General features: G+C 41.7%; 2 protein-coding genes across 6 annotated transcripts in view; both read right to left on the bottom strand.

Moving 5' to 3' along the window:
* The window catches only part of FNIP1 (folliculin interacting protein 1), a 64,167-nt gene extending 55,641 nt beyond the window's left edge, over positions 1 to 8,526 (bottom strand). For both annotated transcript variants that reach the window (XM_053956318.1, XM_053956320.1), the window contains exon 1: positions 8,291 to 8,526. In XM_053956318.1, coding sequence (XP_053812293.1) covers positions 8,291 to 8,379 — 89 coding nt within the window. In that variant the 5' untranslated portion in view covers positions 8,380 to 8,526. The remainder of the gene's footprint in view (positions 1 to 8,290) is intronic.
* Positions 8,527 to 11,453: 2,927 nt separating this feature from the next.
* On the bottom strand, positions 11,454 to 22,772 carry MEIKIN (meiotic kinetochore factor). Of its 4 annotated transcripts, XM_053956323.1 has the most exons (14): positions 22,523 to 22,772; positions 21,006 to 21,093; positions 20,705 to 20,783; positions 19,653 to 19,713; positions 18,879 to 19,019; positions 18,326 to 18,445; positions 18,032 to 18,071; positions 16,711 to 16,772; positions 15,910 to 16,004; positions 15,404 to 15,577; positions 14,909 to 14,989; positions 14,266 to 14,421; positions 13,855 to 13,978; positions 11,454 to 12,524 (listed from the first exon to the last, which is right to left on the bottom strand). In XM_053956323.1, the coding sequence occupies exons 1-14, from the start codon at positions 22,770 to 22,772 to the stop codon at positions 12,478 to 12,480; spliced, it is 1,518 nt and encodes a 505-aa protein (XP_053812298.1). In that variant the 3' UTR covers positions 11,454 to 12,477. The 4 variants fall into 4 exon arrangements, with proteins under 4 accessions (XP_053812298.1, XP_053812300.1, XP_053812299.1 ...); XM_053956325.1 differs by lacking the exon at positions 14,266 to 14,421 and having other exon boundaries at positions 22,523 to 22,746; XM_053956324.1 differs by lacking the exon at positions 14,909 to 14,989 and having other exon boundaries at positions 22,523 to 22,746.
* Between the last annotated feature and the right edge of the window lie 968 nt (positions 22,773 to 23,740).

The raw sequence follows: 23,740 nt of genomic DNA, 5'->3' as shown, positions 1-23,740 counted from the left end.
AAAGAGTAGAAGGTTTCTGGTACTATTACAAATTTTATGTTTTGCTGACATTTTAGCTAGAGCAAGGGAAAAAACATTTGGAGGCGCTGAGAGTGAGGCACACACAGATCTGGAGGGGCATGAAACACCATGAATGTGCAGGGCATGATCAGTGCCCAGAGTAAAGGAAATGTGACTGTTTCTGTGATGTATTTTACTTATTTTAGACAAACATAACTAGTGGATGTTGTGGAATGATCCTGGAGAAACAGAGCAGGATCAGAGGTGTGTGATGGATCATTCCCATGCCTGAAGCTCACTGCTGTCAGCAGGGGCTGTTGCAGGTCCACACTTGGGTAAAGCCAACCACTGGGCACTGTTGGGCTGCTGATGTGGGCAGGGGGTACCTACAGCCAAGATTGTTGCTACTGATGCTGGCACCACTGCAGAATCCTCCACCTGTACAAAATGGGTTTTTTCAAGGCCAGAGTTCCAAAGACAGATAATATACAAGAGCTGGGAGATACCCAGATTATCAATACAAAAGCATCAGACAGGACTGTTTAATTGCTTGATAAGTGCTATGAAATTAGAAAAGACAAAAAACTTTATTACAAGCACGTTTTCTTGCAGATGCATCTCACATACATGCACTGTTAATACTCTATATGTAGTTCATGGAGTAATCCATGCTGCAATTCACATGTTTGAACAAGCTTCTCTGCAATGCATTGTGTTCTGAATAATAGTATCTCCAGAAGCTATCAGTTTCAGAGAAGAAAAAGATTGTTTACGCAAATGTGCAGAATCAACAAGTAAAAGCTTTGGTTGAGCACTAAGCAACATTGTTAACCATGCATTGTTGTAAAAAGAAATAAATTCTTTTCAATACAAAGACTACATAATAACCACTCACATGTCTACGAAGCAGAACAGAATTGTATTGTGTGTGTTGGGCAGGTACTGTTAGAAATTAATGATTGAATGTAGCACTTATGGTCACATTCCTTAGACACAACAGAATCACATGAATTTTGTGCAGATATATTTCCCACATGTGAATATTTCCCATATATGAATTCTGCTACTACTCACTGTAAGGTGGAACAGCCGGTGCATTAACTAACTGATTACTAATTAATACAATTATTTCTTGTTTTTAATGGGCATAACTTTTTTCCTCCAGCAGATATTTTACAGATTAAGGTTCTCTAACACCACAAATGCAAAATTTTTCAAGTCCTCAGAGACAAATTCTGCTCTTGGCTGATTCTGGAAGCCCAGCACAACCACACTGTGGATTCATTGCTGCAACTGAGCTTTGCATTTTTCCTAACATTACTCACAAACATGTGATCCTGCAGACATCCAGCTCCAGATGTAGCACTGGGAGGGAACACAACCACTGAGCATGAAACCACTGCATGCATTACTTTCCACTTGTAAAACTGCTGAAGTGGTCACCTAGAGCATTCAGCCAAAATTACAAAACAAGTTGCAGGCTCCAAGTCACACTGGTCCAGTTTATTCCAGAACAGAAGCTTGGATTCGTCCAAGCTGTCACCATGACCATAAGCTAACTCGAAGCATAACAAAGCATACACAGAGCAAGGGATAAAATTTGCCTTTGAAAATACAAGGGCAATCTATCAGTCAACCAGATGAGCTGACCATCCCAAGTCAGCAAGGTTTGTAACATGGGACACATAGACACACCCTCAGTCACCTGAAAACAAATGGTGGAATTGTTTCAGAAGAGGAGAAGACACTGCAGTGCACAAGCACATACATACACCCCATGCTTTTGGTACATCCTCATGCCTCATGACCCCACCTGGAGTAATAGAGGGAAAAAACAGAACCCAAGGGTTTGTAGAAACACCTTCTTACAACACTTGCCAGCGTAACCCAAGTGTGAAGCATTTCCACTTGAGTATATCTGTACATACGTGATTCACTCACCCCAACCTCTCCTGAAAAGGATTTCTAATTTAGAGGAAGGAGCTGAAATGCAGGAAGGGGAACCAAGAAAGTGACTGTTCCAAAGGCTGCTCAGTGAGACAGGAGACTGCAGCTATGCCCAGACAAGCCAGGCCATCCCACAGGGAGGAAGCGATGCCGCAGGCTGGGAGGAAGCCGAGTGCGCACTGACAGTGCTGACCTCGTGATGGCCAGGACGGGCAGGGCAGCCTCGTGATGCCAAATTCTCAAGACACCACGAGCTCCCAGCCACCACAGGATATGCCAGGAGGAAAGGCAATAAGAGTGGCTCTTCACTTGTTAGTTCATTTTGTAATGCGCTTTACCTCCTTCTAACAAAGGAGAGAAAAAAGGAGCAGAGGGCTTTCTCACTCCACCATTCGTCTTCCCCGTTCCACTGGCGATGGGAAGAAGCCAAAGTGAAGCAAGGGCTAGGCAGAGGTCCCACCAGGGCAGGCAAACACCTTCCAAGGCACAAAGCCAGGCAGACACAAGCACCCCAGCAATCTTCAGATTATTTAATCTTTCTTTGCATTCACATGCACCTAGCATGCTGGGAATATAAATCCAATTCCTTCAGATCTGGTGATGATATAAGTAAATAATCACTGGATGGACTGCTAACCCTCTGATATCAGCTCCTCAGTCATTGTCCAGCTTGCAACATTGCTTTATTCAGAGCTAGCACCTAATTTTCAAGGACATACTGGGTGGTTTAGGAACATCACATTCCTACCTGGAGAAGCACTTAGGATACCTAGAGAATGGTGGCAAGGAAGGCTTGGAGAGTGGCCCTTTCATAAGAAATTAACAAAACTATCTCCAAGCTCTAGAGGTGCTCAGTGGAATCTTGTCACTTTTATGTCTCTGTTTCCAAGATGAAAATTGACTTTAAGCACTGGAAGGTATATAAAAAATTACATGACAGGAAATGCAAAACAGATTCTGGCAAAAAGAAGTACTTTAGAAAACAGCAATATATTTCAAAACACAAGCCAAAGTCATCATAGCACAGAGAAAACTGTGCATAAATCAAAGTGAAGTATTTATTAGAACTTGGTGCACTCAAGCTAATGAATGTAACCAAAAAGCCAAAACCATACTCTTCCAGAGATTACAAAATAGATGGATTTTTATAAAAAAGCAAAACTTAAAAGGACATTAAAGGGCAGAAATTAGCTCAATAAAAGCACAGTAACATTTCAGATGTTTAAAAATTTGAGTAGTCTTAAAAATTAAGGAACAAAAGCTTTTTAAAATTCATCAGATAACTGGAAGAGATAAAAAGCTGGACCTATTACAAAATGAGGTCCAGCTAATGCTCTTTTGGAAGAAAGACTTTGAGGTGGTGAAATTCCAGGAGTTTTACAAATATTGACAAAAATCCTCACAGAACGCCAGAAATGAACAAACATCAAAACATGCTGTTTCATTAACAACAGGTTTTGGTCAGGCTGGCCTGATGCACTGCTGAGGAACAACTTCAAAAAGCCTTGTGCAGAACTATTAGGGTCAGGAATTTGCTGGCTGCGTTGCTCCCAAGAACTGACACAATTTGGCAAGAGATCTGCTTTCCTGGGCTCAGCCAAGCTGTACACAAAGCTACCTGCTCCTGAGAAAACAATTCTCTGGGTAAAACTTCTGACTGGAAATACCAATGTAAAGACAACTCATGTTCCTCCTTCACCATACTCCAGCCTCCACTTTTAAAAGCTGCAGTAGTCTCTGGCTACACATTAATAAATGTCTCTGAGTTTCTTTGCACTTTATTTCAAGAAATTAGCCTCTGGTTCAAGAAGCAATTACGCTTTTGTAAGAAAGCACGTACCATTTTTTGCTGTGCAAGAACAATAGCTCTGCAGAAGAACTGGCTCATGAAGCATCTTTGTATCAAGCTACCCATTTACAACTCTATGTTTATTGTAATTCCCTTGATGAATGCCACTGCCAAAAATTATGTGAAAGGAAACAAATTTCAAGACACCATTTAAAGTCACTGCCACAGAGAACAGAAAGAGTCTGGGCTGATGGGGAATGCTTGCCACAACAGATTTCAGGAAATACTACTTTGCAGTCAGCCTGAGGCCAGTCTTGTCTCAGGAACCTGGCAAACTATTCTCTCAATAAAGGAGCAGCACGTATTACTAGAAGACCCCAAGAAAGCACGTATATTGGACAACCAAAAATGGCTTTCTCTATCATAAAGTACATTTAAAATTATTTTTTCTTGTATCTATCAGCTTGAAAAACAGCACTCATTCTCAAAAACACCTAGATAACCAAAGCAAAGCCCTAAAGGAAGAATGTGCCCAAAGATACCCCACACCATTGGTAAGACTTGAAACTATAAGGGGTTCTGTCAAGCTTGAACAATCACCACACAGCTGTACCTCTGCAACAGGTGCTTTAACAAGAGCAAAACAGAGTTTGCAAACATCAGTGGAATGCCCCTCGGGGTGAGATGGTTCTTTAGAGTTCCCTAGATTAAAATAAAGAGACACTGAAGCTTTTATTGAGCTGTAGTATAAAAAGAACTCCTGATTAATAATCCTTCTATCTTCCAGCTAGGCAGGCAGGATGTCTAGAGACAGAAGGGAACAAGTATTTGAACTTTATACATGAGATGCAAAAAGATTCCCACTGAGTTCCCTTCTACATGGAGCCCCAAAATGTACAAGTCCCATAGCTCAGTGTTACAGGACAATCCCTCTCCCTGTGTCACATGCTAACAGTGCCCCAAGTGCAATCAGGATCCCAACACACTCTCCTGCAGCAGCCCTGCTGCAGTCCTTGCAGCTGGATTTACCATTGGCAATACTGCCCACACATCCTGAGGAGGATATAAAGCCTCAGCCCTCCTGGTAATTTACTGAGCTGCAGGCTCAATCTACTGAGCCCATTCTGAAGAACAAAAAGCCGGTTGAGTTTTCAGTGACTTACCAGCTTCCTTTTCTCCAGAGGGCTGAAGTGGATCCCTGGAAAGCCAGGAAAGACACAGCAGCTGGAAATCACTATCTGTAGCAGTCAGTAATGTAAACATGCACTGGAATGTTTTGTGGACCCGTATAATATACAGCAAAAATGCATGGCTGCTTCTGCTTAATTTAAGGAAGTTTTTGTAAGATTATTTCCATCTTACTGGAACAGGGTTCGTTTATTTACTATTTTAAAGTGTATCTCCATTTTAGATACATACAGCTTACAGCTCATGTGAACACCTTTATGTATTTTTACAATAGGAATACTTTGATTATAAAATTCTAGAAAACCACTTACCTGAGATTTTATTTTCCTAAAAACTGTAATAGCCTGAGCCTGGGCTGAGCTCTCCTGTCACCAGCAGCGGCCTGTGCCAGATGCTACAATATGGCCAAGAGATCCTATTTATAGTAAGAATTACCCTCAGGGAAAATCCACTCACATGAGTATTATTTGCAGGAGACAGCAGGTACTCCACATCTTGGAATATAAGGGCTTAACTTTTCCCTCCTAGAATACTTGCAGGTGTTTCTGTGTTTCTTGTAAATAGATTTTACCACTAAAATTTGAATATTCTTGCTCACCATGTGAATGTCAAACTGCAGCAAGAGATTTCAGTCTAAGGGCCAAATCTGCCAATTGCCCTGGATTAAATGGAAGAGCTAAAAAACTAACAAGCAGTGGATCTACTGTGATTTCCTAAAGTTTCTTCTGTAAAACAAATTGCATATATATATATATATATACACACACACATATATCTATATATACATGTTAAAAAAGTATATAAATGGCAAACTAGTACCCCAGGAAATATTTTACACTTGCTAACTTACTGTTCCCATTACTAAACCTCTAAAATTCTCCAGCACCTAGTCCCAAAGGGTTTTACAGAGTCTGCTAGACTTAGGCTCACAAAATTTCACACACCCAGAGCACAGAGAGAGATTCTTGGCAGGAAATTAAAAAAAAAAAAAAAAAAAAAAAAAAAAAAAAAAAAAAAAAAAAAAGGAAAACAAAATTAAAACCCACCACAAATGAATCAACAACTAAACAAAATGTTTCCCCTGAAAAGTATTGTTTTATTTTTGAAACAGTGTAAGGTCAGATAAATAGAACTGATGAATTTTCACAATAAGCCTGATGGAAATATAAAATATATTGATAATAAAAAAAAAATCATCCTTAAATGTTCTGCTATAGCAATGTCATTGCCAGAGTAATTGGGTTCTTCTCTCCAAGTACATATTATTCACAAAATATAGTAAGAGAATTATGCATTTTTATGGTTGTTCTATACAGTCTTCTCAATAAGAGACCTGTGTTTTCAAAGTGAAGAAAGACAGAAATAACGGTGTTCAGAATATTTGGGAAATGCTCTGTTATTTAGACTGTAAACAGATATAATGTATCAATCCATAAAACATCAGCTTGCCCCAACAGAATTGATGAGGCTGGTGCATTCAGGTTCACTGGAACCAGCAACAGTCTGAAGTGCTTATTTCCAGTCTCCAAAGACTCAGCTGTCCTAAGTATCAGTCCTTATTTTGTGTATTATCTGAAAGTTTCACCAGGAATTGATAATCCTAACAAGTTTTGATCTTAGCTACAAACTTAAGCCTCATTTCTAAAATGAAAGCAGCCATTAGGCAATGTGCCTAGAGAGCATCTGTATTAATCTTCAAAAATACTACTTGGCTGTCCTAAGTCAGAGCTGGATCTCCCACCCTCCCCAGAGCCTCATCAGCCTTTCCCTGCAAATTATACCTGTGGGTCCACTAAAAAAACCCCAACTGCAAATTCACCAGATACCAGTTGACAATTCATATCACAAAGTGAAACAGCACTATAAATTTCAGACCCAGTTTGGCACAGAAGGATACAGGTGACAAGGGAAGCACACACCTTACCAAGCACTCGCTCTCCTTTCAACACGGGTGTGATTCCCACATTTCTGCCCCAGGTCTGCCCTGCAGCTGTTGCATGAACCACCAGTCTCTAGACAAATCCATCACTAAGGCAAGGCAAAAGGCGCGACAACTATACAGAGCAGTCTTAGTACCCCTTCCCTTCCCCACCAAGAACTCTGGTCCAGTACTAAGATGATTTGGAAAATAAGATGACATTGACATCCTTAAAACATTTTGTTTCTTAGAAAAAATAATTTTAAAACAGGATTCAATCCACAGCGAATATCAGAGAAGTGTGAAAGCAGTTACAGATCAGTGTCTTCAAAACTTGTGTGAGCTCCAGGTAATGTCCAGGAGCATGTCTTGGCTCCTTGAGGACTCACATAGTCCAAACAATAGTTTTTGAAAACCCTTGTGCTTAGATAACTGCAGATCCACTGTTATCCATCTAAACTGCTAAATACTGCAGCTAAAACGAGTATCCCACCACAGAAAATTAAGCCCATCAGTCACAGATGTCCCTTTGCAGAGCAACCCAAGGGCTGATCATTTATTTGTAGGCAGTAAATTTCAAGGCAGCGGGTGGGAGGAGAGCTTCACCACACTGTTAGAAGTGCTTCAAGAAGCTCGTAACTCTTACCAATGAAGCAGATTTTATTTCCATCCAGGTGGTAAACCGCATTTAAAAAGATATTGAAGGTTCTCTCTTTGCCAGGACGCAGACACGGCATCGCTTTCGAGCCTGACCATTATTCACGCGTGGAACGGCACAAAAGCTGCCTGTTTCCAAGCAGACCAGCCCGCGGAAGCCCCGGGCGAGCCCCAGGCCCCGCAGAGCACCGAACGCAGCCTCTTCCCACCCCGGCCCCCACTGCGTGCGAGCCCACCCGGCCCCTCGGGCTGCCCTGGGGCCCCTGCCCTGCTCCCCGCGCTGAGCTTGGCCTCGATCGGCCGAACCAGTGCTGCTGCTACTCCTCTCTTCGCCAAAACTTCACGTTTTCTCCCCGTTCCTGGGGCTGCTCCCTGGGGACCTGCCCGCCTGTCGCCCTCCCCCGGCCCGCAGCATCCCCGGCGGGGCCCGCGGCCTCACACACGCCGGGGAAGGGGAGGCAGCCGCGGGCTGGGGGCGAGGCACGGCCCGGCGCTGGGAGCGGCGGCCCCGGGGGGAGGCAGCCGAGCGGAGGCACCGCAGCGGCCCCGACGTGGCGGTCCCGGGGGGCTCCCGCCCCGCGCCCGCCGGAGGGGCCCGGCCGGGGCGGCCCGGGGCTCCCGCGGAGGACGGATCCCCCGGGGCTGGGGGGGGAGCGGGGCACGTCGCCGAGGAGCTGCAGATGGAGCAGAGAAGGGTCTGCCAGCCCCCGCGTCCTCCGGGCAGCGAAGGGAGCGAAGAACTCGGAGAAGAAGTTTGGGGCAGGGTAGGAGCGCGACCCCGTCCCGGTTACCTGAAGACACAGTCGTCGCGAGCGTCCCTGGCCGGGGAGATCAGGCCGTGCTTCTTGTTGAAGAGCTTCTGGAAGAGGGTGGGCGGCATTTTGGGGCGCTGCCGCTGCCCCCGCCGCCGAGGCGCTGGGCTCCGCGCAGCGCCGTCCCTTCGCCGCGGCTAGTTCCGCCCGCCCCGCTCCATTCGGTGTCACAGTCATATGACAGAAATTAGTCACCCGGCGCTGCCAGGAGGGAGGAGGGAGCGAGGGGAGGGACGGAGGGAGCGGGGGCCGGCCGGCGGGCGGGGCGGGCCCCGTGGGGCGGCCCCAAGTGAAGAGCGGAGCCCCGCAGACCCCGCGGGAAGCGCCGAGCCTGGCGGGAGTGCGGAGTTCCTCCCTTTCACCCGCCTCGGCGGCTCCTCCGGCCGCAGCGTGTGCGGGAAAAGCGTCCGCTCCCGACGGGGCTCAGCTGGGGGCAGGGCCGAGGAATGCCCCGGGAGCGGCGATAACGCGCCGCTGTGTGTTTTCCTTCTTCGGACGGAAGTTAAAGGCAGGAGCCCCAGGAAGGCGAGAGGAGGTCACGATCGAGGCATCAGATCCTTCTCGTGGCTGTACCCAGCTCCTTCGGGACTCGGCGTGCAGGGGTGAACCAGAGAAAGGTGATGTCTTTTACCCCAAACCTCGAAAACCCAGCTCCTTCCTGCTCTCCTTCCAGGTACAAGAAGCGATCCTCCCACAGCTGGAGCAGAACCGCTCAGCTCAGACGCACTGGAGTCAAAACCTACAGGGAAGGTGGAACGTGTGTAGCTGATGGCAGAGGAAGCCATCATTACAGGTAAAACATCCATCCACAAAAGAATATTTAGGACATAAAGCGCAGCAACTGACTCCAAAACAAATAATTAAAAATAAAAAAAAAAAAAGGTGTGATAGGTTTTTTTAAAATCAAAAGGATCCATGCCTTTTTACAAAACTATTAGCAATACCTAAATGAAACGGAAACGCTGGTAACAGCAGTCTCCTTCAGTGTCTCACTGCTCAGATACAACCCTGCTAGGAAGTTTAATTAAGGACTGACAAAACTGACTGACTCATCTGCTTTCCCTGGAAAATGGAATCGAACATCGTATGATGTAAGATTAAATTAAGCATTATTATTTTTAAGGCATAATTTAGCACATGTGTAAGATATCTACAGAATGATTCTTCACAATCACCCATCTGTAGGAACTTCGTTTTCCATCTACCAGGAGTTGTAGACAATTCTAACACAAAACAGGAATTAATGTTTAGATGCATCTTTTCCCCCTTGTTCTGTACAGAAGACACACATGGCTGCCACAGATTTATACATGATGAATCTTTACATCCTTTCACCATGTAGAAGCCTCCTGGCTTCAAGAGGAGCACATAAATACAGTCTCAAAGATAAAAAGTCCTCAGGGAACAAAACAAAATGATAGAATTTTGGCCAGGGTATGTAACTCAGCTTTCAGCAGTTTCACAACTTAGAGCAATGAAGATTTCACTAAGCTCAAGTGCATTGCAATTCAAGCTGATGGAGTCCCTTTAAATGTAAGTGAACTTATGTGTACATTCAGCATATTTTGATCTGGGCCCAGACATCTCTTCTGTGTCTAAAGATTATGAACCAAACCAGAACCATCTGCATGTAAGGCTTTACCCTCCAATAACCTGTACATGTACCCTTGTAGTGCTCCAGTACAAGACACATCTCCCACCATCTCTGTGTACTTGGAGTCAAAGTCTCCTAAAAGTGCACTTCAGATAACAAGAATAACTGAACAGTGTTAATGAAAAACCTCTTACAGATTTATGTATAATACATTTACTCAACATGCATTTGCCATGCACAATTCCTGCTGATAAAGGATTATCAGAGTTCTTGCATGGACTGACTTGCTGGAACCAATTCCATTCAAGCCATTAAGACTTCATCATGTCTGGGATGTGACAGAGCAGCCTTGGTGACACTGAACAGATTCTTCTCCTGAATCACTGCACAAATAACCTCCTCAGTCCTACCCATTAACTGGCCATGAACCATAACCTTTATCTACCAATATGGAGGAGCCAGTTCCCACTCTGAATGAAATTTCATGTAGTGATTTTTCAGCTGAAAACCAAACTATGGGAAAATGCCTTTCCTTTGAGAACAGCAGAACAAGGGTAGGGATTGTTGCAGCCTCAAAATGAATTTCCTTCCCTGGGGCAAAGAGCTAGGCTGGTAATTAATTACACTTTCTCTAAGAGTCAGACAAAAGATGATAAGAAGCAGTGCTTTCATAACTGAAGGGAAGGACAACAGATTGTGGTTCGTGATATTTCTGTCCTCCTATACAGCCTCATCACATCAAGAAAAACAAAGGCAAACCCCAGCAATATTCAGGCTGCTACAGCAAATTACACAGTTACAGACCATGTTTTCCTATTTTGCACTTTCCAATTAGTTTGCCAGTATTAGTCTCTTTGTATAACACCACCAAATGCCCTGGGGCAAAGTAAGTGTTTTTCCCTATGACTTCCAGAATACCCTTACAATAAACATATCTTTCTTCTGGACCATCTTTTACTTGAATAATCATCATAAGCATTATGATGATTATTCAAGTAAACTAACTAAATATGTGATTTTCAATTTTGCTTAAAGCTACGTCAAGGAGCTCACCTCTGTCTCCTATGGGCTCTAGATTCTTGCATAATTACTAATGATAGTATTTGCAAGAACAAGGATATTGATAATTAAAAGCATACTCGACAGGACTCCAAGGAGTTATTGGCAGAACTCATTCTATTAATGCTTAAAAGAAAAATAGCTTAATGGCATAATTTTTAACCTTGAGCCATTTAGAATGTTTATATAATACTTGTTCACAGACTAATCCAGCAGCAATTATTTGCACTTCCTTCTACCCCAGAACAATGGGGAAAAGATCAGGGTTTGAACTTTCACTGGCATTTTCAAATGCAGTCAAACTACAGTTATGGATTCTGTATGTCTTTCTTTAATGCTCTTTTAGGAAATACAGAACTATTTTCCAGGGTGATAACACTGAGAAACAAACTCAGACTTTTGAAAGCCATACAAGCATTTCAAAACATTGAAAAACTTCCTTTTCATCCAGATAAAGTCTGAGTAAAGGATACTGTAGTGAGAACACTGTAGGGGTCCAAATTACTTTAATGTGCAATGAATTCAAATGGAAAAAAATTGTTCTTGACAGTGTTTTCCGAGACATTCAGCACATTAAGAACAACATTTATGAACTAACAATCCACAACCTGAACTGGAAGCACTGGGAATCTGACTCATGTGGACAGTGTGAGCAGTAACCTGAAAATCCAGAATGTCAATATCCATCTCTTCAAACAGATCAGCTATGAAAGGGTTTTCCCCACCATTGTGTTCATGTAAGGCATTTACTTTCTCTAAGTCTGAAGCCACTAGAAGAAACAATGACTAAGAGATGTGATATTACAAAATACCTGAGATGAAACAGGAAGGACTCTGAGATGGCAGTGGCTGGACAGTGGATGTGCCCAGAATGGTGACAGTGCTGATCATTAAGAGCCAATTCTCAGTGATGATGGGGTGAAGATGACCTGTAGTCATGTTCAGAAATCAAATTACAGCAGAACTCACAGTCCTGTACCTTCAAAGTTCTGCAGACCTAAGCATTCAAGGAGTTTAATGGTGCCATACTATTGACTTCTGGGTTTCCAAGAGTACAGGAATGCTTTCGTGGCCACTCCCAGGACTCCATATTAACACTGACCTTCATAGTCAATGTTAACACTTAAACAGAGGTCCCATCTTTAGACGCTAATGCAACTAGAGAAAACTAGAAATCTTGGCAGAGAGAGAGCCAAAAGTAATTATCTTAAAGGAATTTGGTCTGCTGTTCTTCAGTCAAACTTTTTAAAAATCTAAACAAATTGAAGAATCATCTTTATGGAATCCTTACAGCATAATGCCCAGAACAGGATCTAGCTGCTGTACAAAATAATTTCATATAAAGTATTTGAGTATTTACTAACTTACTGAAACATGTAATACTAAATTTCAAACAACATACATGCAAAAACCATACAACTATTATTTACTAGTTAGGAATTCTGTTTTACCACCCTGTCACATCAGCAATACGGTCATTTCTTCTGTTAACTCCTGCTGAGAGCCAAAAATCTCATCTCTGTTTACAGTAGATCCAATTTTTGGTACTTGTTATAGTATCTGGGAGAAAAAAAAGTGATAAGTAACTATGAATAAAGTGGTACATTCTCACAAGTAAAAGAAAGCTCAATGATCTGACCAGCTGTTCAGATGTTCACTAGATATATCCAATGCTAGCATTTGTCTGGAAGAATCTGGGTCTTGCAGGTCTCATTTACCAGTGAGGAGAGGACAATCATTTTGAGTATATGTACATTCCTAATGAAAACCAGCATCATCTGAAAGACTCCTTGAGCAGAGAATAAAACATCCAGCGTGAACCCCCCACCACAGTGGGGTCTAATTCCTGATACCAGGATCCTCTAGAAAAGGAGTAAGAAAACCAGACTTTTGTTCTGACAACACTACTTGCTGATTTGTGATTCACTTGCCCACCGAGTACAACCCGTCTTCTGTATTACCACAATTTGCCTGGGCACATGACCTAGCACAATCCCAGTTCTTTGATCTGTACACAAGCGTCAGATGAGTGTCATTAATTAATACATACACACACACTTACAAGCACTTCCCTGCATTCTAGATGCTGTATAAAACTGGTAATAAAGTAGAAAGACATTTGGACCTGAGAGACAGCAAATGAAAATTTTTGTGTATTCAGTATTTTTGAAAGCTGCAGTATTATGCAGCTTATGCAGTATCTCTGTATTGAATTAAAACAGAATAAATGACATACAACTTGCAGGAAACTTGAAGAACTACTTTAAACTTTGGAAGACACGTGCCATCCAGTGGTACACCAAGAAACTTCATGAGAGATGGGAAAGGAAGAGGCTTTTACCTCTCTGTTAAGTGATGAGACAGTTTTGTTCACAGCTCTTATTTTTGTTCAACAAAAGCAAAGGAAGTGAATAAAGAAGTTTTCCCTATGTTAAGGGTTTCAGGAGAAAAGAACAGAAACCTTATGAGAAACTGGTAATTTTTGAAGACAAACATTACTGCTAACTTGAACTACTTTGGTGGAGGGGTGGTGGTGAGTACCAAAGTTCAACTCAGGCTTACTCACCCTAGAAATAAAGCACAGAATAATATTAAGGCCTTAATTCTGAAGTAGCCTATGACTGTATTAATTCCTATTCTAAAGATACTTGGAGGAGAAAACGTTAGTGCAATTTTATTAAAGTACCATTGCACAAGAACACTATTAAGCCAGAGAGTTGAAGTTCTCAGCATCTTTCACTCTGTTTAGCCTTGTGATTTTTCCAAATATTCAGCCTTTAAGAAAAAGTCTGAACAACAACCTTTAAACACTGAACTAACCAGTTAGCATCTGCACAGTGTATCTATGCTATTTATACAGGAGTATAGAACCAAGTCTATACCCCTTTACCTTCAGGCACTCCTTTGGGACGGCAGAACTTTTTAGAGTTAACTGGGACTCGCTGGAGCCGGGAGGGCCTCGGGTCTGGTGACAATCTAACAATGGAGCAGATTTCTCGTCTTTCACATACAGGCTGAAAAAATTAATGAGATTTTATTCACACAACTAATCCCACTGAAGAAATGTTCTTTTAGCTTTCTTCTAGGGAAATTAGAGATTACATGCAGATTTCAAGGCATATCACTAGAAAACATTTAAGACTACTTGTGTGCACCTAAGATGCTATTGGAAAGGGTGATAGAAAGCTTCAAAGCTTTCAACATTCTCTATAGCAGTTTTGATACTGTAAGGATTAAATATACAGTACAGTAAAAATTAGCATGACAAAACTGGATTTAAGAAATGCAATAAAATCAGAACCTTTAAAATATTCTTTTCTTCTGGACTTTGAGGAATAATTTCTTTTCCTGAACTCAGAGATGCAGGAACAATTTCTTCTGAGTTTACAAACGGACCTGTGGTATTCAGGAACAGGTCTTCCCCAGGTGAGGCTTTACACACCGGTGACAAGCTAAGCTACAGTTCCATCAAAATACAAAATATACAGGTATAACTGCCCAGTTAAATAACTGACAACAATTCAGATTGGCTAATGCTTGTTGGCTCATGCAAAATATATTCTATTGCTTAAATAAAAATTATTTAGGGATTCACCAAGACCCTGATGTTCTCTATTTATTAATCTAGTATGCACTAGCTCAAGTGTGAAGAGCTTTGTACAGCCAAAGAATTCAAACTGGCATTTAAATATCAATTTTGAATCAAAGAGTTTATGCAAGTACAGATACTAGTGCTGGTTTTACATTACATTTGTAAAAATACAAAACAAATTCCTAGATTGGGTTGTTTGAGTTTTTTAATTATTCAGAATTTATCCGTTTGTTGTGCAATTTGCAGTGTAACATATATATAGGCAGAAATGGAATGTGCCACAAAGAATGATTTCTTTGGTTTTAATCATTCAAAAAAACCCCCAAAAAACCCTCATCAGATAGACACTCACATCTAGCTCTAGAGGCTGAACATTACCAGGATTTTTTAGGACTTTATTTTCCTCCATGATTAGCATGGTGGAAGTCATTTGCTAAACAAAAACAGAGAAGAACTCAGTATCAGTTTCAAAGTCTTTGCTGTTTATTATTACTCTTACAGTATTCTCCTAGTACACCATACTTTAAGAACTCAATTTAGAATTATTAGTAGTTCTTCAGATTTATGTACTGAATTCCTATCATTCAGGGTTGGGTTGGTTTTTTTTTGTTTTGTTTTGTTTTTGGTTTTTTTTTTTTGTTTGTTTTTGTTTGTTTGGTTTTTTTTTTTGGTTTTTTTGGTTTTTTTTTTCTTATGCTCTTCAAAATTAAGACAAATAATTAGTTTACTGCAGCATGGACATTTCAGATGTGGCACTTCCTGCCACTTTTCCTATCCGTCAAGATTCAGAACTCCCATTTCCATTCCATCCCAGTGTTAATCAGTGGGGCACAATGGAAATACTCACCACCACAGCATCCCTCGGTTTGGTTGGCAGAACTTCTACTGTCAACTCCTTCGAGCTGTATGACATGTCTTCTGAGGCAACAAGCTGCCTCAATGATGATGAACCTTCTTCAAAGGGATTAAAACTGCTTTCTTTTTTCTTCAGCCTTTTGGCTTTAGTTGTTTGATTATCATGCTAAATAGTAAAACAATTACATTTTGTGTTACAAAGTCAAACTCTGTAGCCTGATAAGCACTAAAAAAAGAGTCCCCCTGTCATAGTAAAGCTCTACACAACCCATTTCAGTACCACTGACATAGCCAGTCTGAAAAACAGTGAGCCTGGGGACATCATGATTATTGCTCTCTCAAGAGGGAGAGGAAAGCTACATCTTCACTCTGCTCTGGCTGCAAACACCACTTTACAAGTGTAGCAGGAACTACTATTCCTCTAGGTGGAGTTTTCCACCCATACAAGGAGGAAATCATTTGTGTTACAACCTTGCTGATTTATTAAGAATTTTTCACCTTGCTTTCCGGTCCTAATGATGAAGAACAGCGCATACCACTTTTTAGGTCTGGAGTTCTCTCTCTTGCAGCTGTTATTTTACAGAGTTTTTTTCCTGTGACAGATTTCCAACACATTAATTAACTTTGAGACAAAGACCACTACAGCTACTCTCCACCCCATATCTTACAGGATGGTTTTCAAAGAGGAATAATTCCAAAGCCATTCCTGTAAACACAATTCTTCCCTCCAATACAATCCTTGTCTCCTTCTCCCCACCATCAGAACTGCTTTACTCCTCTCCCATTCTGTAAACAAGGCTGTTTATTAAAATGTTCACCTGGCTATTTACAGCTGGGTAAATACTGTGGGACCAGAGACCTGCATAATCACACAGACAGAATTGTATTGGTCACAGATCGGCACTGTAGTTACATCAGGGACTCGGTGTATTTGTAAAACTGATATGAAACAAGCTCAAGTAAAGAGCATGACACAAACAGTTTTTTTCCTGGGTAAGGTAAATATGAAATGTCAATTTTCAATGAGCATCATGGGTGATTAAATGGAAAAATGCGGGATCTGAGACTTTAGTTGGTTGGTTGTTTTTGTCTTCTTCTAACACATTAATTAGAACCAAGTCTTATTTGCTGGGACCATTTTTCAATTAACACTTTCCCTTCTAGACATAACTGAGTTTAGTCTGTGCTGGAAAACAAATGACACAGTAGAAGCCTGGTTTAGATACTGCGCAATCATTTAAGTTTGGGTAGAATATTCTATTCTCACAGCTTCTACAACTGCTTCAGGTTATATTTTACCTGCCAGCGTAGTTGAAATGTTTAATGCTGGAGAACTGTAATAGCACCTTGATGGTCTCTTTCTAGAAGAGGAGAAAAAGAAAAGAACAACTATCCTGACTGAATGTTAACATTAAGAAAAAAATATCAATAAGAAAATCCTAGGAAAATATAGGATTTTCCTATATTTGAGTTGAAACAGGATGAGTGAAACAGGATGAATCTTATTTTAAAAAATATTGTTAAGGAGTTGCTTAATCACCTTTTACAGTTATTTGATAGTTTATCAAGTCACACATCTATCCTGAGGACTATTGCAATTTAAGACCCACAGAAGATTCACTAAATACTTAGCACTTCAGGATTCTAGGACAGAACACATTTAAGGAGGATGCAGGGGAAATCAGGTTCACAAGAAAATTCAGAATCAGTTGTGTAGAGATCTGTAACAGTAAGATCGATATGTGTTATGAATGAAAATGTCTGCATATGAGACTGGAAGGAGAAGCACAAGGGTTAAAAGAAATGATGCTGTTCCCAGAAAAACACTCATGTTCCTCAGGTTTTATGTTAGGACCTGAAGGCAGCTCTGTGACAAAGCCAAGTATACAAGACCCTTCTCTGTGATAAAACCTCACCACAGACAACTTGCCAGAGAAAACCCAGCACCCAACAACAGGAGGGTGTCAACAGGGTGCCAGCACAGCACGCACACACACCATTCTACTTCTGGGCAGATGCATTCCGAGTAAGGAAACACTATCAACAGGCAGTAACTGGCCCAAGATTAGAGTATAAAGTCACCAGGACTCCAAAGCAAAGGAGCTCCCCATGTAAGTTGATGATTCCTAAACATAAAAGAGCTGTCCAAAAAGTGATTTTTATCCAGGCAAGCACAGAATGTCAGATTTATTGAAGACAACAGATACTCTTCACACTCTACTGCACAGACAAGCCTGGCCAGACCACCTGAGCACACCCCTTTTGCTGTGACTGAATGAAATCTGACAAAATTAGTGCAATTGCATAAAAGCAACTTATTTAGTGATTTTTATTTTAAATAAATATAAAATGTCACTCCTTCCATAAATCCTTCACTGAATTCTCTTACATTGACTTCCCTACAGCTGCAAGGCCAAACTAGAAGTCTATAATGCAAACTCTTTCCTGACCAATTTCAAATTCCACCAATATTAAAGTTAGTGAGGACACAGGTAGCTGACACTCCACAGAAGCGTTTGCATGAGCAGAGGCTTATTTGTACTGGCCTTTCTTTTAAGGACGTCTCAAAAGAGAAGGGTCTGAACATTTAGGTGCATCAAAGAGTCTGCTGTATGAGTACCTTCTAGTGCATCGGTCTGGAAAATCCTCTGGTGCAGGTTCTAAAAAAAACCCAAAACATGAAAGCTAAACTTTAAATGAAAAAGCTATGCCAGCTTAGACTAGACAATTTTTTAGTGCAAACTAACTTATAAAGCACAGTATTAGAAGTAAACACAAACCACTAGCAGGGAGCTGCTCTGCATTATGCAAGAGACCTCACATAAAATGATCATTACATATTTTATACAGGTTCCTCACATCAGGATGAAATTTGTTTATGTTTATATCCTGAAGTATTGTAGAAAAGAATTACCTAATATTGCTGAAAAATTTGAGATCTGTGGTATCTTATCAATGGTCACCGCTTTGCTGGAGTCCAGGAGAGTAGAGTTCTTGTACTTGCCAAGGTCCACAGAGTAAAAATTGCATCTTTCTGGACATAAAAAATATAAGTGCAGATTTCTTATGCTGAAATTCATTGAGTTAATAAATTTGTGACCAAACTGAAAGCAATCATATTTGCAGGACAGGAACTAAAAAAGCAAAATTAAAGCACTGTCTTGGCTCAAACAGCTGCAGAAAAGTTTGGAATTAATTTGGCTGAACACACATTTGTGGCTCATTCCCAATAAACAGCTTGTGTCAACAGTGAATACTTTAGGTTTAAAGTAGGATTCAAATTACACAAGGACCTGATTCACACCAGATTAGAGGATAGATACACTGATTCCATGTTAGGCACAGGTTTATAGCAAAGATGTGAGACCTGATGAGTCACACCAAGGGAGGCCACTAGTCTTTCTATTGTAGACAGTCTCCCTGCACATTATACATCAAAGAAAACTGAAAAAACCCAAAAGTCTCACCCAAATCATCATCTCTGAATGTTTCAGGGGATGAGTAAGTTGTCAGGCTGTCACAAGCAGTGCTATAATCTGCAGCTGAATCTTCATCTAAACACTCTATGAGAAAGGTGGAAACACCTGTGGGAAGAGTAATTTCTACACCTAGAGAAAGAGACAAAAAATGTGGCTTAAAAAAATCTATCAACTTGTACTAACCATCAGGATTTCCTTATCTTGAGTTTCATTCCTGTAATGCATTAAAAATTGTCACTCATCATATAATAAGTCAAAATACAGTTAAAGAAACAAACAAAAGGCATCCTTTGTTTACTTCCATACACTACCATAAGCCAAGAGAAGATACCTTCTTTGCCCATGGCTCACAAGACATACCTGAAGAATATAGCCTCTAGTAGGGCCATTCTTAAATAGGTCACAAGCTTTTAGAAATGCAGGTTTGAGTAAACTGAAGAACTCCTGTCCACAACTACATCTGTCAATGATAAAAGCAACATCATGTGGTTTCCAACAGGCTGAGCTCAAGACTGTCTCAGGTGCTGTGGGTCTGTCTGTGCTGCCTACAACCAATTTGTGCGAGTCCAGCCAGAGGCTGCAGTAAGAGGCAGAAGTCCAGCCAGTGGTATCAAAACCTTCACTTTCTAATATCACACAGTCAGAACCAGTACAACAACAGCACAGTACAAGACCAATACTTTTATAGAAATAAACTTTTACATTCAGTTTTTATCAATATCAAATAGATTTAATAATAGAATGTCTTGCCATTATACTTACTTGAAGTCACTTCAGCATTTTTTAAACTTCCTTTACTTTTAGAGTTCATTATTTTGTAATCCTAAAATTAAAAGACCAATACAGACAACATGAGAAAACTGATTGTAGACAAAGAAAAGCATTTAAATATTATCCTACATTAGCAGATGCTGAGAAAACTCACTGTCTAGTACTTCACCACTTAAGCCTGCTATTCACAGTGTCATTTGTAGCAAGGTATTTCATGCACATTAACAAATCTGCAAACTTACAGCTCTAAAATTCATAACAAATAAATATCCCATCATTTGATCCTGCAATCTTTGCTGAATGAGACTGCCCTTGAAGGCATACTGACATCAACTGAACTTAGGCACAACAGAGGTGGAGTAATGAACTTCACTGTCTTTTGATTTTTTTTCAGACACCTAGTCCTCCCTTTCAGAATCTTACACCATTTCAGTAAATACAAACATCTATGATGTATAGGCAGTAGATTCTACAAAACTAGGCATTTTGTAGAAAATGTAAATAATTGGTAGACTCTAAAGAAGAGCTAACATTTTAAAGAAAAATAGTTTTATACCAGTATCACTGGTGCCCTTTGCTGCAGCAGATTTCAGTTCAAACACACCTGGTTCACTATTCTCTTGCCATTGCAGTATTAACTGTTCTGTAATGCTTCTGCACCACCACCTCCAATCACTTTGTTCCAGTTTTAATAACACAAGAGCATCAGTGATATGTCAAACGTCTGTGCCTGACCTAGAAGTGAGCAATTCTCTGGAATCACAATCTACTGAGATCTCTTCCACACAACACAATTCCTACAGCCTTGCCTCATCCAAGATAATCAGTATTGTTGTTTTCTCATGCTAGTAGTTGCAACAGTTTTTATTCTGGCCAAATACACAGAAAATGTAAACGAAAATTAGGACCAAGCCCAAACGTCTGGGCTCAGAGAGACATAACTCATAGGAAATTTTACCTGAATAGAAAAAGAATTTAATGTGTCACATTTCTCTGATTTGTCCTCCATCACTAGTAGATAAAAAGCAAGACTGCATTCTCACCTTCAGTGGTACACTGCTTTCTTCTGGTTCTTCTTCTTTTATCTTGAAGTCTGCTGTTTCTCTGACAGTCACTTGCTTGCTGCAGTTAAAGAACAGAACCAAGTTCAATCACAGAGCTACACTGCTTTAGACAAAAGCAACAACTCCACCATGTCTTTACGGGGTGTCAATAAATAATCTGACAAACATCAGTGCACAGATAATTCAGACTGCATTGTTCCAAGAGCCATCTCAGAAGACAAAACTATATAATTTACTATCAAGTCTTAACAATGGTGTGTTTGAATGAGTTCTAGCTGACCTTTGGTTGCATGAAGAGCTCTCTTCAGTATATTCAACATTTTCTTTAATCTTTGGTAAGTTTTTCCCACTGAGCTTTTTCTTCGGGCCTAGAGAATAAATATTTAGCTCAGTAATGGTAATTTCAACATTAGAATTTAGATTATTTCTAATTTAGCTGTTCCCACCTTCTACATTCATAACACTTTTTGACCCTATTATCACAAACAATGTAAAATCTGAATTTGCTTTTTTCAGCAGTGTATCAAGACAAAATGAAAAGCAGACCTAAAGAAATACTTCTCATATTTTAAAACTGTTAATTAAAAGGAAAAAACTCCACCACCTTGGGAGCAACCTTTACCTTGATTCAAAGTAGTTTGAGTACAAATCAGTTTTAAATGTTTATTAGGAGTATCAAGGATTTCTACATAAACTGGTCCTCACTGTATATAATCCCAATGGCATTAACAACACAATTAATCAGTAACCAGCAAATTTCAGAGACATATTTTCTTACCCTAAAACTAATTTTATGAGTCATTTAGCTTTGTGCTTTGCTTTCATTATCTAAAAGCTAGAAACAGTCAAACTTTCTAGAGTTACACTTTTATGACCGCAAAGGAGCGTCCATCCCCACACTAAAATCTGGGTCTGAGTCACTGCATTTCCCCAGGGCCACACAGAGCCCTTCGGCTAAAGCTTCCTGGGAATTCAGGACAGGATGATATATGGACAGGACTCATCCTTTTCTTTTTTTTTCAAGCATATGGAAGACTTCCAGGTGGCTGGTTGTGCACAGGAGCACTAAATACATACAAGAACAGGACCAGCAGAGCAGGAACAAGGCAATAACAAATGTTTGCTGCACCCCCTCACAGCAAAGCTTTACTTTTAAATTACCAAGATCAACCCAAGATCAAGACATCCCATGCTGGTGTTCCCCATGCTCTGTCAGGCTTCACTTGATTCCCATCCCTTCCCTTGAACTGCATTTTTTTCTTAACAGGTCTCAAATGCTTGGCTTGGTATCTGCTGCACTGCATTCAACAACGAGGCAGCTCCTTTTGAGTAAGGACTTCAAGGAATTCTTAAAATATTCTCGCAAAGGTAAGCAAGGTTTTTGTCTTGCCATTTCCCGATGCTGCCTTCAAACTCGATTAAATGGAGTGGAGGCGCTTTACAGAAGGAAAAATCCTTCTTATTGCTAACGAGCAGCTAATATAGAAGTAACACTCCTGTTTCCAGAACAGCAGTGTGCTTTCTTCAAGCGGTGAGGGACATGGATAACGAGAAACCACCTCCCAGCCTCACACAGAACCCGCTGCGCTGGGCACTCCTGTGAGGAACAAACCTTTGGGGGCCACCGAGGACGCTACTGATAAAAATCTTGGCCGCATTACCCTGCCCAGCATCTTTACCCACGAGAAGACGCCGCACAAAACACAGCGCAGAGTCCTCTTCCCCCCACCTTTCCCGCCAATACCGGCCCAGCCTCCTGCACCCCAAGCCCCGCCGCCGCCCGGGAGAGGCGCTTACAGGCGGGCTCGGGCCCGCGAGGCCCCGCGCTCCCGAAGAGGCGCCGCCGGCACATCTGGGAGCCGCCGGCCCGGCTGCTCGGGAGACCGGCTTCCCCCGGTAGAGGGGACGAGCGGCGCTTCTTCCGCGGCGCCTTCCCGGCGCGGGAAGCGCGGAACCCGCGCTCCCGCTCCATGGCAACCCGGGCCGCCGCCGCCGCCGCCGCCCGCGGCCCCTCAGGCGGCGCCGCCCCCGCGGCCCCAGCCCGCATGCGCGGAGCGCCGCGCGCGCCCCGTTTGAGGAAACGGCCCCCACGCGGGAGCCGCTGTGGGCGGCGAGGCCTTCAGCGGGGCCGGCGCTGCCCTCACAGCGAAAGAACTCCCGTATGAAAATGGAGCGAATAAATCGTGTGTGTGATAATCCCTGTACTGGTCTGACCCTCGTCCGGCCCCCTACAGCGCCTCGCCGCCCTCGCAGCGAAAAAACTCCCGTATGAAAATGGAGCAAATAAATCGCGCGTGTGATAATCCCTGTACAGGTCCGGCGCCGTGTTTCAGCTTCAGGTTGCAGAGAGCAGGAACCTCGTTGCGTCGTTACCTGAAAAAATAGATTGTATAGAATCAGAATGATTCGGGTTGAAGGGACCCCAGATATAATCGTGTTCCAACCCCCTGCCCCTGCCAGGCTGGGTCGCCTTCTGCCACACCAGGTTGTTCCAAGCCCCATCCACCCTGGCTTTGGGCACTTCCAGGCTTTGGGCACTTCCAGGCGTTTCTGCATTTCGGAGTGAAGGGAAAGCGCACACAAAAACCGGAATAGAGCCCATACGCTTTGAAACTTTATTGGTTTAGACACAATCTGAAAAAATACTATGCATTCCCAATTGCAATTCATATTAAACAAGCATATACATGTGGTTATATTATTACTGATTTAAATTTAAAATCGAAACCATTACAGAAAGACTGCTGCATCTTCAGAGAACTTTGCAACAATTAGTTCTCATAGGAGATTGCTAAAATCAATCTCATGTCCCAATATGCTTTTGGTCATTATTTCATTTTACATAATTTCTTATTTTTACAACACATTTAGTTTAGCCACACATTCCCAATGACTTCATACCAATGGTGAGGACAAAGTGCTGGAGGAACAACAGATTTTATAAAAGAGCATTTATTGTATGTCAGTCCACGAGAAAATCTTATGAGCAGTTTTGAGAAAGGTGAAAATTTAGTT

Source organism: Vidua chalybeata, chromosome 15 (genome assembly GCF_026979565.1).
Source record: "Vidua chalybeata isolate OUT-0048 chromosome 15, bVidCha1 merged haplotype, whole genome shotgun sequence".
In the NCBI taxonomy this organism is placed as follows: Eukaryota; Metazoa; Chordata; class Aves; order Passeriformes; family Viduidae; genus Vidua; species Vidua chalybeata.
Note: the sequence above shows the minus strand (reverse complement) of the source record. Positions and strands in the feature narration are given on the sequence as shown.